The 13841-nt window shown below is 57.8% G+C and overlaps 1 protein-coding gene across 4 annotated transcripts; it reads right to left on the bottom strand.

The window, feature by feature from the left end:
- On the bottom strand, window positions 868-13399 carry DLL1 (delta like canonical Notch ligand 1). 4 transcript variants are annotated; one of them, XM_003353151.4, is made up of 12 exons: window positions 13081-13399; window positions 12035-12435; window positions 11554-11850; window positions 10816-10876; window positions 10346-10603; window positions 8408-8468; window positions 7775-7905; window positions 7484-7653; window positions 7152-7368; window positions 5013-5808; window positions 4494-4611; window positions 868-2832 (listed from the first exon to the last, which is right to left on the bottom strand). In XM_003353151.4, exons 2-12 carry the CDS (start codon window positions 12086-12088, stop codon window positions 2806-2808), a joined length of 2190 nt encoding a protein of 729 aa, XP_003353199.2. In that variant the 5' UTR covers window positions 12089-12435; window positions 13081-13399; the 3' UTR covers window positions 868-2805. The 4 variants fall into 4 exon arrangements, with proteins under 4 accessions (XP_003353199.2, XP_020941181.1, XP_013847870.1 ...); XM_021085522.1 differs by having other exon boundaries at window positions 12035-12432; XM_013992416.2 differs by having other exon boundaries at window positions 13089-13399.

The raw sequence follows: 13841 nt of genomic DNA, 5'->3' as shown, positions 1-13841 counted from the left end.
CCGGCCAGCAGGAGGGCCGCGCTTTCCAGCAGGTGGATCTGAGACAGAGGTCTCGAAACTGGGGAGAGGATACAGAGGCAGGTGCCAATGGCCAAACCAAAGGGGCAGAGTGGGGAAGAGCAGAAAGGGAGGCGGGAAGCCAGCCGGGAGCCAGCTTACATGCAGGCCCGACAGCCCAGGTTAAGGATTCTGACTTTACGCTGGAAGCAGGCAGAAGAAGTCAGCTGGTCTCAAGCGAGCACCTGCCCTCAGGTTTGTGCTTCAGGAGCCTCTGTAGCAACATGGAGACAGAGATCCTTGCAAGGCGACAGAGCAAAGACCATTACCGTCTTTCCTTTGTGGGCTTGACAGAGTCGATAGTCCCTGTGTCTGGCCAGCACGGGCAGAGCCTGGGGCTGGCACCAAAGCCCTAAGCAAACCCCACTGTGTCTTGACCTGTGGGATGTGCATATCGTTTGGTCTTATACGATTTCTCATCTGATCGTGCAGGGACGGGAAGCCTCCCTGTAACCCACTATGCAGCCTGTACGCATCTGCAAGACACACATTACACACACGGTGGTAAATTGTGGTGCCTGGGACATCTTCTCCCTGGGGAAGTTGTCCCAGGGCTTCTACTCATGGGAGTTTTGCACCCACACACAGGAGGGTGGGTGCAAAACTCCTCTCCAGCACCAGCCCCAGCGACTGTCCGCTGGTGGCCCTCTTGTCTCATCTGCCCCCTGCCGCTGCCCCCACCCCACAGCTTGCTGTTGTTAAGCAAGTACCAGGCTTAACATTGTTTCGCCCATAGCATTTCAGAATTTTTCTCTGAAAGTTAAGTCCTCTTTTTGGTTTGACCTAACGGTAATGACCTCTCACATCTAAAAAATGTCCAGGTACTTTTTAATATCATTAAAACATCCACTCAGTGGGTACACTTCTCCAGCTGACTCTGGAATTTTTCAAACTGTTTTTAGCTAAGTCTCTTCCAATCTTTGGGAGCTCTCCTCCCTCTCCCTCGCCCTGGATTCAGCAGAGTAGATCCTAGCGGTGTCCTGACCGCGTCCTCCAGCCCCTGGACGCCTGTAAGCCAGTAATAGATCAAAACATCTGACCGGGTTCAAGTCCAACTTTCTTGGCAAGAACAATTCCTTGAGGGCATGGCTGGGTGTCTACTCAGCCACGTAGAGTGTGCGTGAGAGTCAGTCACGCCCGCTCGCCAAGGCTCCACTTGGAGCTCCTACGTAGGTCACCTACTTATGCCCTGTAACTGCTGGCTGCTCCAAGGGTCCCAAATACACACATTGAGAAAGACGGTGAGTAAACCCTCCACCAGAAGGAGTCAGGGCTTACTGAGAAAAGGCGATTCCAGAGCAGGGGCTGGGGAGGGCAGATCAGGGCAGGCAGCCAGAGGGAAGGGAGCCACTCCACCCTGGGAAAGCAACTCGTTTCGAGCCGCCGACTAGGAATAATGCTGAGTCTCCACAGACGTGGGTGAGAGGGGACGCTCGTCCTGACTGCAGACAGCCTACGGTCCGTGCAGACGCGGGGACGGCAGTGACACCCACTGTAGTGATGAGCATTCTCTGCACGACTCTTACAACACGTCTGCCCGTCCAAAGTCATGTCCCTATGAAAAGTTAGAGGCAAACGTCTCAGGAGAAGTCTGTGTGACTCGCCTTCCATGTTCTGGGACGGCAGGAAAGGGTCTGAAGGAGAGAAGGGGCTGAGGTCTGCTGGGCTGGCGTCACCCACACTCGGTGTGCTCCTCGGAACCCAGGAGCTCAGGCCCACGCCAGCTTCACCCCCACTGAAGACTCCGCCTCTGCCTCATGTTTTAATGCACCATTGTGCCTTCCCTCCTGGTTCCTAGCGGCCAACTTGGAGAACACGACCCCAGCATTACTGGGCCTAGTGAACACAGCTGCTCTGGATACCCATGTTTTTATGCGGATGCTGTTGACTCCTGTACCTGAATTTCCTGCCGCAAATGACGTAAACCCTAAAAGCCGAGGAACCATCTGATTAAAGGTCGAATTAAAATGTGAGTCTCAGAAGCGACTCAGGGAACCGCTTGCAGCAAGGGCTGGGAATTGCAAAGCTGCCCTGGAAGTCTCCGGTTTGCTCATAAGCAGGCTGCTTGTCCAATGAAAGCTGACTTTATTCCCTGGTTTTACAAGAAAGCTGAGGAAGGTGACAGTGAGAGTATCTTTAGGCACTTTCAGATTCTTTCATGGAACAGGCTTCACAAGAATCCCAGAATATTCATATTCTTGAAAAGAGATAAGCCATTTAATTTATTACGCAAGTCAGGTCACTTCTGAAGGGGTGACAGAGCCATTAATTGCTCCAGGCTGGCACGTATAAGCTGGCACGGGGTCACGCCACTCCTTTACTGGATCCTGTGGACTCCTGAGAAAAACTTGATGACCCCTCAGTTATTCTAAAATGTGTTGCTACCCCTTAAAGTAAGCAGGGCGTGGTTTCAGGATGGTTAGGGTTAGAAGCCTAGATCTCCCTCAGGCACACATGGCCCTTCCACTGACTTCTTTCCAGGGACGAGATCTTGGCGCCGGAGTTCCTTCGCGTTAGCTGTCATTACCCGGGGGCTGGGGACAGACGGGCTGTGTCCAGATATGGAAGCTCCAGCCGGCTGGCTTCCAGGTGCGGTCTCGTTCTCCAGACGCTGCACAGGCATCACCATCCTTAATTCGCACCTGAACGGACGTGAGGACTCAACACACAGGTGCCTCGCTGTCCTTCACAGAAGATTCCAGAACTTCTGACTGTATAGGAACAACCAATGGGCTAAACCCATCACAGTCACTGGGACAAGAGCCAACGTCTCCCCTGTAATTAATTAAGCCCAGAAAGTTCGGGTTAGTCTCTCTGACTGTTCCCCTCTGATCCCAGAAATAAACCACTTTTTCCCAACAGTGACTTTCTTAGCTGACAATCTGCATGGATCCTTGGGACCAAATCGCACCATGATTGGGTCAGTTAAATCCCCATCTTGTTCTCAGTAAGAAGCTGAATTTCTGACAAATAATGATCAAACTGCGGTCTGAAGCTGGACTGCCCAGACTTGGACGCTGACGTTGCCACCTAGAAACTCCGAGCAAGTAACTTCACCTCCCCAGGCCTCGGCCTCCTCCGCCTGAAGACCAGGTCACAATATACCACCTCGGGGTGGCACCGCCGGTTAAGGAGACCATGCAGTGGAGGCAGGCCTGGCACGCAGTAACCACGCAAGAAGAAAAGGCTGTCCACCTCTTCTGTGGCCTGTCCCACAGCAACTGTGGGTGAATTAGGAGGCAGCGAACTCTTTTGAATGAGCTAGAAATAACCCCACAAACAAATGGATGAGTAAGTATTATTCTAGGACCCAAAGCCTTTGCCATGGCAACATAGATGTGCCTCCTGGGTATCTGATCCCAGATGAGGCTTTGTTCCAGTGCTGATGAAAGGAAGCCTCAGAAGGAAGGAGGCCAGCTCTGAGGTTCCCCGGGCACTGACCGCACGAGACGGGGTGGTGCCTGTGCGGCTGCTCGGGAAGCCCACCCACCAGCAGCCGAGCGTCTGCCCCTTTCCTCTTCCTGAGGGTCACCTCTGAGGTTCTCCAAAGGGGCAGAGGCGCGAGGGAGGTTGCTTTTAACCCATTCAATGAAACCAAGCAAAGGCCTTAGAAACGGAAGAAAAGAGGCCGTTTCTGTCCCAGGGCCTCAGGTAAGCGTGAGCGCAGGCCGCGTCCACGCAGAGGGGTAGCAAGTACACCTCTGGTGTTGTTCATAATATTTATTTTGGAAAAATATTTTAAAAAGCAATTTCTTCATTAACAAAACAGTAAAAAACTCAAATAACATTTGCACAATATTCCATAAATACATTTATATACAAAAAATATAGTCACATAGCCCCGAAGTGCCTTTGTACATATTTACCACAAATTTAAATTATAAAAAATGAACATCACAAAATACTCAAGCTTTACAGATATCATGAAAAATATTTTTACAAGTCCCAAAAATAACACACTTTTTTTTCCACCTAGAAAAACCACATTTTAGTATCAAAAAGTACAATAAAGGCAGTGTTTGTGATTCTAATTCAAGAAGACTGGCTCGTAAGAATCCAAAATATACACTTCAAGCAGTGCATGCTCCTTATGCAGTAATTAAGTCCATTCATTTAAATATATATATTTTTAAAAGCAACTGTCCATAGTGCAATGGAAACGTCCTAAAAAGGCAGTGCAACAGGCCCCCGGACGCCCGCGGCGCCCCCCGAGCAGGAGGAGGGCCTGGCTTCAGCAGCAGTCCTGGCGCGCTCCTCTCCTCTCTCAGCAGCATTCGTTGGGGCATAATCCTTGGAACTTATTTCTTCTAAGAGAAACGGGAATGTGCCACATCACCTCCACTTTACACCTAGAGGCCACAGACATGCGGCGTGAGCGCGACAGAGCCCCGCGCGGACCCTCGCCCCGACCCGGGCCGCCGCGCACGCGCACTGACCTCGGTGGCGATGACGCACTCGTCCTTCTCCTCGGATATGACGTACACCGACTGGTACTTGGTGTCCTTTGAAGCGGCGTACACAGAGTCCGGCCTCTTTCTTTCAGGTGCTTCTCCACTAGAAGGAAAATAAAAGAGAACCAAGTCAACACACGAAAACATTTCTTAACGGGAGGCTCGATGACCAGAGCTTGGAGCCACACCCTAAGCTGGTCTCCTGCCCAGCTAGCCTGGCCCCTGGCAGCCCCTGAGTGTGGGGGTGCCCTGCCCAGCTGACCCCCAGCACCTACTGAGTGTGGGGGAGCTCTCCCCAGCTTGACCCCCCAACACCCCGAGTATGGGGGCGCCCTGCCCAGGTGACCCCCAGCACTCTGAATGTGGGGGAGCTCTCCCCAGCTGACCCCCAGCACACTGAGCGTGGGGGCACCCTCCCCCGCCTGGCCCTCAGCAGCCCCCGAGCGTGGGGGTGCCCTGCCCAGCTGGCCTCCCCGCACATCCCCTCCAGCCCCCAGCACGCACCCCCTGAGTGTCAGGGTGCCCTTCTCCTCCCCCGCAGAGCCGTGGGGCTGGCACTTGGCATCGGGCTTGCTGTGTGGGTCCCTGGTGGCAGCAGCACCCTTGAGGTCCTGCAGCAGGTTATAGCCCACGGCGGGATCTCGAGCCTTGAGGCCATTCTTCTCCGAGCCGGGCTCTGCCTGGAGGTCCACCTTCTTGTTGGTGTTCTTGATCTGCGTGGCCCCAATGACGCTGACAGAGATGTCCTTCTCCCGCTGACAGTTGGCCAGGTTGTTCATGGTCTCAGTCTCCCCCCGGCAGGGGTCGGCGGGAGGCCGGCGCTTCTGCAGCCTTAGCCGCGTGCAGACCACCACAGCGGCACAGCCGAGCAGCAGCATGAGGACGAGAACCACGCCCGCACAGACGGCCACCCAGGGGAACGGCCCAGTCTGGCCCTCCACGTACTTCTCGGTGAGGTCCACCACCACGGGGCCCGGGGGTGGCGCAGGAAGCAGGAACTGGCAGTTGGGGCCCCCGTAGCCCCGGGCACACTCACACAGGTAGCGGAGGGCCCTCTCGTGGCAGGTGGCCCCGTTGTGGCAGGGCGAATGCTCACACCTACTGACGGGGGCGCTGCAGTTCCTGCCCGTGTACCCGGGGGGGCAGGTGCAGGAGTACTCGTTCACACCGTCCCTGCAGGCGCCTCCATTGGCACACGGGGAGGAGGCACAGTCGTCCACGTTGTCCTCGCAGTGCCTCCCAGAGAAGCCAGCCCGGCAGCGGCAGAGGTAGGCATCGCCGAGGTCCACACACTGCGCACCTGGAGCAGGGCAGAGAACACCCTGAAGCATCTGCTGCCTCTGCTCCTGCATCACACCAGAGTAGAGACACGGGCAGACCAGACGGCCAGGGCCTAAAGGAAGCCATTGCTTAAGACAACAAAGGTCAGATGCAAGCCCACGGGGGTAGGGGGGAGAGTCTGGTCTAACTCCACAAATTAGGAAACCACAAGCTGATACCGCCTGTCATGCACCATGCAAAACGCTTTGCCTGCATTACTATGTTCATCTTCACAGCAAACCCACTAGGGATCCAGTTTACGGAGGGGAGAAAAAGACTTAGAGAGCATGGCATGCTTGCCCACTTACAGCTAGTGAAGAAAACAGAAAAAAAGAGAAGAGAAAAAAGGAAGGGAGGGAGGGCACGAGGGACAGGTCTCTGTCATCCCAGAGCAAGCCTGCTAGTCTTCCTTTCTCAAAGGAAACATCCAAGTTTCCGTCGTGACTCAGTGGTTAACAGATACAACCGGGAACCATGAGGTTGTGGGTTCGGTCCCTGGCCTCACTCAGTGGGTTAAGGATCCCGTGTTGCCGTGAGCTGTGGTGTAGGTCGCAGATGTGGCTGGGGTCCCGAGTTGCTGTGGCTGTGGTGTAGGCCAGCAGCTACAGCTCTGATTAGACCCCTAGCCTGGAAACCTCCATATGCCATGGGAGCGCCCCTAGAAAAGGCAAAAAGACCAAAAAAAGAGGAAACACCCATGGCTCTATCCGTTCAGTGGCAGGAAACAAACAAGAGAAGGCGCTTGACCACAGGACGACCACACTTTCTGGACAGCACATGGAAAGCAGAGCAAAATGATTTCTCTCCACTGATTATCAAGTCTAGCAGAGAAGCTCCAGAAGCTTCCAGAATGGTCTGGCCTGCCTGGGGCCCAGCTTCCCTCCCTGCGAGTTTGCCTGGGGTATCCCACCACTCACAGAGACCACGCTTCCTCACACACACCAGACAGATGTACTTGGTGACAGAATACAGCTGCGCTTCCCTCCTAAAGCAGAGAGGCTGGGCTGGCACTGGCGCTGACTCGCGGATCCCTGGGGTCTCCCGCACCTGAGGCACCAGGAGAAATCACTGCATCTCTCTGCCTGAGGCATCCTCACAGAGAAGGAACACACCTGCCTGCCTTTCTCACTCCCTGGGTGTTCCCAGACTCCAGGAAAGACTTGCTAGGAAGTTTCTCACTGCTCAGACAAAAGAGCTCCTGAAATGCAAGGTAGCTCACAAAGTGATGAGCTCAGCATAAAACTAAGGTCCTGTGCTCCTGCCACGTCCTCGTCAGTGTCGACCAGCTGACCAAGTCTCAAGTGGGTCAGGTGGCCCCCTTACCATTGGAACAGGGTGAGGAAGTGCAGGAATCCATCTTCTTCTCACAGTTAAAGCCAGAGAAGCCCCCAGGGCAGCGGCAGGTGTACCCTCCCTCGGGGTTGTCAGAGCACCGGCCCCCGTTGAAGCAAGGGCCGTCCGCACACGCCATAGCACTCAGCTCGCAGATCCTGCCATAGAAGCCAGGTGGGCAGGTGCAGGAGAAGCTGTTCTCGAGGTCCTGAGGGACGGAGAAGTTGAAGAAAGCTTTTCCTATGTTGCTCCAGGGACCCACATGGTTGGCGTCAAACCAGGGCTCCCAGTTCAGCAGCAGAGCCCGCAGTGGCAGGACTCACCGTGCAGCTCCCTCCATTCCTGCAGGGGCTGGCCTTGCACTCGTCCACCTCTGTCTCACAGTTGGCCCCCGTGTACCCCGGCCGGCAAGAGCAAGTGTAGCTACCCTGGCCCGTATTGGTGCAGGTGGCCCCGTTCTTGCAGGGCTTGTGGTGTGTGCAGTAGTTCAGATCTGCCAGGGCAGAGACAGGAAGAGGAGGAGAAGGGAATCCCAGGGTTAAATTTGGGAGACAGGACTTCCCTGTGACAGAGTGAGGGGTGCCAGGCGGCCTGTAAGGGGACAGGAGACTTACCCTGGTTGCAGAAAAGGCCCCCCCAGCCTTCCTGGCAGTTGCATTGCCAGGGCTGCTGGCAGGTGCCGTGGAGACAGCCTGGGTACCGAATGCACTGGTCACAGTACCGGCCCTGCCAGCCCACTCTGCACCTTAGAAGAGAGGACAGAGTCAGTGGATGCTGCTGCTACTGGTTCACGAGGACACCGTTCCCACTGATGAGAGCCTGGCTTCCAGCAGCATGCTGGTCCTCAACTAGGCGGAACACTGGACCATCCTCGGGAGCTTTGAAACACACGGTACCTGGGGGCCCCCCCTGAGGGTCTGAATCCTGGCTACCAGAGCAGCATCTCTAGGTGATTCGAATGAGCTGGCTGCAAAGTCTGAGAACCAACTAACCCTTCTCCTTCTGTGCCAATTCTTTTTAAATTTCCATCTGTAAGTTCCACAACTGCTGAAGAGCTCAGGTGGACGACAACCCTTGACGTTACACGTGCCCATGTATCTATTAAGCAGAAACACCAAACAGACCCCCCTCAACCAGCTCATCTTACCTGAGCTTTTCAAAAGATCATCTAGAGATGCTTTACAGACACACTACGTGTAAAAGCGCAACAAAAAGAAGGAGGAAGAAAACAACTTTTACAAACTTACTTGCATTCCCCTGGCTTGTCACAAAACCCATGCTGCTCGTCGCACCCCGGCAAACAGATGGCTGCAAGAAGAAAAGGCGCAGGGTCAAGCCCACCAGAGTGCCCCCCAGCTTACAAGGCTGCAGGCCAGGCCAGCCCATCAGCGAGCCCCACGAGGAATCCTGGTAGCGACCATCCTGCCTGGTAACCTCGGCCTTTACTCAGCCCAGGAGGAGCGTTCTTCTTAACACCGGGGCTCAGGGACAAAAGAGCACGGAAGCCCCCACCCCCACCAGCCCCTTTTCTTCTAAGAGAGGGTCAGAAGTCCTTCCCCCTCCTCCTCCCCCACTTCCCAATTCTATGCACAAAGCTCCACCTCTTAATACCCAGAAAGTGTGTGCGTAGATAAGGGTGGACAGCTGGTGTGCAGAGTACCAGGGCAAGACAGCTGCTCTATTGTCTGTCCTCTCCCAGCAGCTGCCCCAGTGCAACAATACCAGCCTCCCCCTCGCCCCCGTGCCCCCACCCCTCTCTCTCTCTCACACACACACACACACACACACACACACACACACACCACGCACGCGCGCACACACGCGCGCGCGCCACCACACACACACACACACACACACACACACCACGTGCACCCTTTCCGCCAATGGCCACGGGCGCCCTCCCAGCCGCCTATCCCTGGAGAGAGCTAATGCAAGGCACGCGCGAGCTGGGGGCGGGGAGACTCCAGTGTTTGAATAAGAAGAAAAAAGTTTAAGTTTATGGCTACCCCAGGGCGAAGGAGAGGGAGGGGAGCCAAGAGGGAGGCAGCAGGCAGGCCAGGTTCCCGAGGGGGTGGGGGAGGCCTGGGCCAGGCCTGAGCTGGCTCCCTTCTCAGGGTCAGGAAACTCATTAACAAGCCGCTCCACAAGTTTTTAAGACAACAGAGCCGCTCAGGCCAAGGCAAGCTCAGAGGAGCTGTGGACACTCAGCTGAGCGCCTCTGACCTCCCTGCTGCAGAAGCAAAAAAAAGTGGAGAAACTATAGCTCCCAGAGAGGCTCTGTCCCACAAGAGAAGATTCCCTGCTCTGGGCAGAAGGTTTCTGGGGAGCTCCAGGGCCCACCCCCTTGCCCCCAACTATGGAGCCATCCGACCCGGGGAGTGTGGGGGTGGCAGTGAGGCAGCGAGGGTCCAGACCTTCAGGGGCCTCACAAGCCCCTGCCCAGGCTTCCTGAATTCTGGGCAGATCCCAGCCCACCCGGAGAATGCAGAACTGCAGGCAGCAGGGCCTAAGTCACTTTGGTAAAGGTACTTCTTCCTCAGGCAGGGAGCTCCGTGAGCCCCCCCAGGAAGACAGGCAAGGGGCCCCGTCCCCACGGGGGCTGGCAGACCCGGGCCTCAGCACACACCCACCCTCAGCCATAGACCCCACGAGTGAAAAACGTCATAAGGAGTGTGTGTGTGTGTGTGTGTGTGTGTGGTGTGTGTGACATGGAACGTTTTTAAGTACACTGTCTCTGCAGAGAGGCCGGGCCCAGCGCCGGAGCGAAGATGAAGCACTTTTCCATGAAAAGCTGTCTCTCAGCAAAGAGAACTCCTTTGGTAAAAGTATGGCCTACACACAGCCTCCTCTCTGTTCCTCTTCCTTCCTCCCTCCCTTCCCTCAGGCTGACTTCCTGACCCCTGGCCCTGGCTCCAGAGTCCTCCCAGATGAAGAAAGGCAGCTTCCCATAGCGGAAGTTCAAGCGGCTGAGTAGACCCCAACCCACCACTGGCTCACTGTGAGGTACTAGCAAGGCTCTCTGGTTCCCTGGCCTCGGTTTCCGACCAGAACGCCCTTCAGGGCTGAAATCCCAGGACCCCAGCATCTCAGAAACACTGCCCACTCCCCCCCCCCGGGGGGAAGGGAGGGGGGCGGCGGCCCAGGGAGCAGGCCCAGGGCAGCGGTGGCCTTCCGCAAGGACTCACGCTCAGTGCAGTACTGGCCTTTCCAGCCAGGGTTGCAGACTTTCTCGCCTCTCTCCCCGCAGGTGAAGTGGCCAAAGGCGTCGTCTCGGGGGCGGCAGAAGACAGAGCAGCCCTCCCCATAGTAGTGCTCGTCACACACGAAGCGGTAGGAATACTTGAGGTCCGTGCGGCCACTGCTGTGCAGGTCCTGGGACCACTCCTCGCCCACGGTGAGGTGCCTCTGTGTGGCCAGGCGGCTGATGAGTCTCTCTGGGTTTTCTGTGGGGAGAGGATGCCTATTGGTTCTGACTGGGAACTAAAGGCTTGAGGAATGGCGGGAGGTGAAAGGAGGCCGAAGACCCTCGCCTGAACCTTCCAGAGGAACAGGCAGAATGAGAGATGTAGACTTTGTTTCTCAGGAGATCTGAAATCATAGCCATACTAACTGGAGAAGTAGTTTGCAGCTTTGGAGGTTTTTGGCTTGTTTTTACCTGTTGCGAGGTCATCGGGAGAATCCGTGTGCAGAGCTTCAATGATCAGAGAGAAAGTTCCCTGGGGAGGAGATGGAAGATAAACCAGAAACGTTTTTAAAAGAACCAAAGCATTTGGAACAATCAGGTGGTTGCACATCTGCGAGCAGAGGGTCCTGGGAAGGGTCTCTGTACCTGTCTTGCCTGATTTCACTTTTCTTAAGGAAATGGGAGAACTTTTAAAAGAAGGGTTTCTTGATGTCTTTTTTCAGCCTGATAATATAGGACATTGCGTTTTTACAAAGAAAGAAAGTAAAAACACAGCGCGGAGCAGGAGGGCCTGGAGGGGGTTGTGTGCACTCTTCCGGCAAAGGAACCCTGCAGAGGGGACTGGACTGCGAACTGTCAGGCTAAGAGGGTGACAGAACGACCAGCGGGTCCGGGAGCTGGGGAACTAGAACTTTCCCACGTGAAGGGGCCCATTCAACCTGAGAGCTAGGCACAGAGACCGGATACGGAAATGTCCCCGGTCCTCGGCCTCTCTGTCCACTCTACCCCGCTGTCATCCCACAACCCGCCCCGCCGCCTGCAGGTCATTCCGGGCGTGGAATCGGTATCCCCGGGCTCTGAGACCGCGGCTCCCACCCGCCCGGGCCCACCCGCGCGCCCCCGCAGGAGTTCCGAGCCGGGCAGGTCGTCGCCTCTTTCCCCACCTGCCGCCGGCCCCGCCCGCCCCGCCCCCGCAGGTGCGGCGCTCACCGGCCAGGTGAAGCCAAAGGGGAAGCGGATGGGGTTGCTGAAGGCGGGGTCGGCGCCCGCGCCGTCAGGGAGGCTGAAGGAGTCGACGCCCAGCACCGGCGTGACAGCGCTGCCGTAGGTGCAGGGCGGCTCGGGAGACACGCTGGCCTGGTAGTGCTTGAGGCACACGCGGAAGAAGGTCCTGCAGGCGCACGGCGGCGGCCCCGCGCCTCCGCGGCAGCAGTTGCGGTTTCCCAGCAGCCCCTTCTTGTTGACGAACTCCTGCAGCTTCAGCTCGAACACCCCGGAGCTCCAGACCTGCGGGGGAGGTCAGGGCGTGGGGCTCTGCGCGCCGGGAGCCCGCCCTGCCGCGTCCTGCCCTCGGCCCAGTGCCCCTCAGGGTCTGCGCCCCGGGTCCCCACCTGACAGCACAGGGCTCCGGGGCACCCCGCGGGCAGCCTGCGGGACAGCGCGGCCCTGGGGACTTCACCTGGCAACTTACCTGGCACAGCAGGGCCGAAAGCACGGCGAGGGCCAGGGCGCACCGCCGGCCCATGGTGCACCGCTGGACGCGCTCGCTCTCTTCGCGTCCCCTTCTTCTTAAGTCAGCAGGGAATGCTTGGGGAGGAAGGTGCCCCCAGGAGCGTGGGCGGGAGAGAGCGGCCGCTTTGCCTCCGGCTGGTAAAATCCGGGCTTCTCTCCTCGAGGGTCCGTCTCCGGCTCCTTTGGAAGCCGAGGTCCCTTAGATCCGCCCAGCGGAGACGATGGCAGCTCCGGGGATGCACGAGAGAAAAAGGCTCCTGGAAGAGACTGCTCCTGGAGCAGCAACTTTCGGTTTTCCCCTCTTTCTTCCAAGCCACCAGTAGGTAGGGGTCGTCTGCTTCCTGGTTTTGTCTTAAGCTTCTTCGCAGGAAAAAAAAAAAAAAAAAAAGAGAAGGAGAAAGAAAGAAAAAGGAAAAGAGAAAGAAAGAAAAGAAAAGGGGGAGAGGAAACGTCCAAATATTTAGCTCAATTCCCAAGGAGCTGCAGAGCTGCCCGCGAGTCCGATTAGCGAGCTGCGTTCTGGAAATCCCACGCGCGAGGCGGTAATCCGAGGCCGGCGAGCACCCGCGGGTGCGGCCCGGCTGGCTCACTCGGCGGCCGTGGTCCGGGAAGCGCCCTGGACCTGAGTCTTTCCCAGGGACCCAGCCAGTGCCATCCAGGTCAACACCCGGGGTCTAGGACCGGGTCGCGGCGAAGGCTGCGCGCCAGGCTGCGCGTCGGGTGCGGCGCCGGCCGGGGCTCCGCGGGCGCGCAGGGGCTCGAGCTCACCCCGCGCCGCCGCCTTATATCCAGCCGGCCGCCCGCATGGCTAATGAGATGCAAATGAGCAGCCCCCCAATCTGGCGAGAGCTGTCACAAAGGAGCCACTTTTCCAAACCCTCCTCTCAATGGCTCGCCAAATGGTCAGTGAGCTGTAAAATGTGCAACCCTCCTCCCCGCCCCCACCCTCCCCGCCCTCGGCCCTCCCCTGCCCCCGCCCCCGCCCCCCCATCCCACGAAACGCACTCATTTACATTCCTGCAAAATGTTCACCGCAAGAATCCCCTCTGCGCCCGAGGCTGGTGCCGCCGCCCGGGCTCCTCGGCGCTTCCTCCCGGCCTCAGACTCGTAGAGGCCCGGGGACGCGCGGGGGCGGCGCTGCGCCCCTGCCCCGCCGCGAGCAACCCGGCGGGTGAGGCCGCGTCCGGCCTGGGGAACTCTCCCGTCGCCGCGGCGCCCGCCTCCGACCCGCTCTCTGGCCGCGGCCGGGGCCTGGGGGGGCGGGTGCGAAGTCCGAGGCCCAGTTCCCGGTGGGCCGCCCCTTCTCCCGGGCAGCCTCTTCCTAAGGAGGAGTCTCCGGGGCGGGGGACCGGGGCACAAGAGGGAGGGGGCGGGCCCGAGCAGTGGGCAGAGGGTGGCGAGAGCGCAGCGGCAGTTTCGGGAAGTTTGGGAAGGTCTGACACCCAGACGTCTCCCGGACGAGGACCGCGACTCCGCGTCTGGGAACGCAGAAGCGAGCGCGGCGCCCCGGGGACCCTGTTGCCTCGCGCCTGGGGTGTTCCCGCACCAATCCGCAGCCGCTGGGGGGCGGGGTCCGGGTAGCGCGTCCCCCACTGCGGGGGGATCCTGACGCAGTAAACTACCGCCTCCCCTCCATCCCCAATACACACACCCTTCCGGGCTCGATTCTCGGCCGCCGCCACCTTTCCGGGGTCCCCAGGACCTCTCTCCTGGGTATTCCCCCCTCGGCCTCCCTCTGCTTGGTAAAAAGTGAGTTTGGTGTGTGT

The sequence above is a fragment of the Sus scrofa genome, chromosome 1 (genome assembly GCF_000003025.6).
Source record: "Sus scrofa isolate TJ Tabasco breed Duroc chromosome 1, Sscrofa11.1, whole genome shotgun sequence".
Classification (NCBI taxonomy): domain Eukaryota; kingdom Metazoa; phylum Chordata; class Mammalia; order Artiodactyla; family Suidae; genus Sus; species Sus scrofa.
Note: the sequence above shows the minus strand (reverse complement) of the source record. Positions and strands in the feature narration are given on the sequence as shown.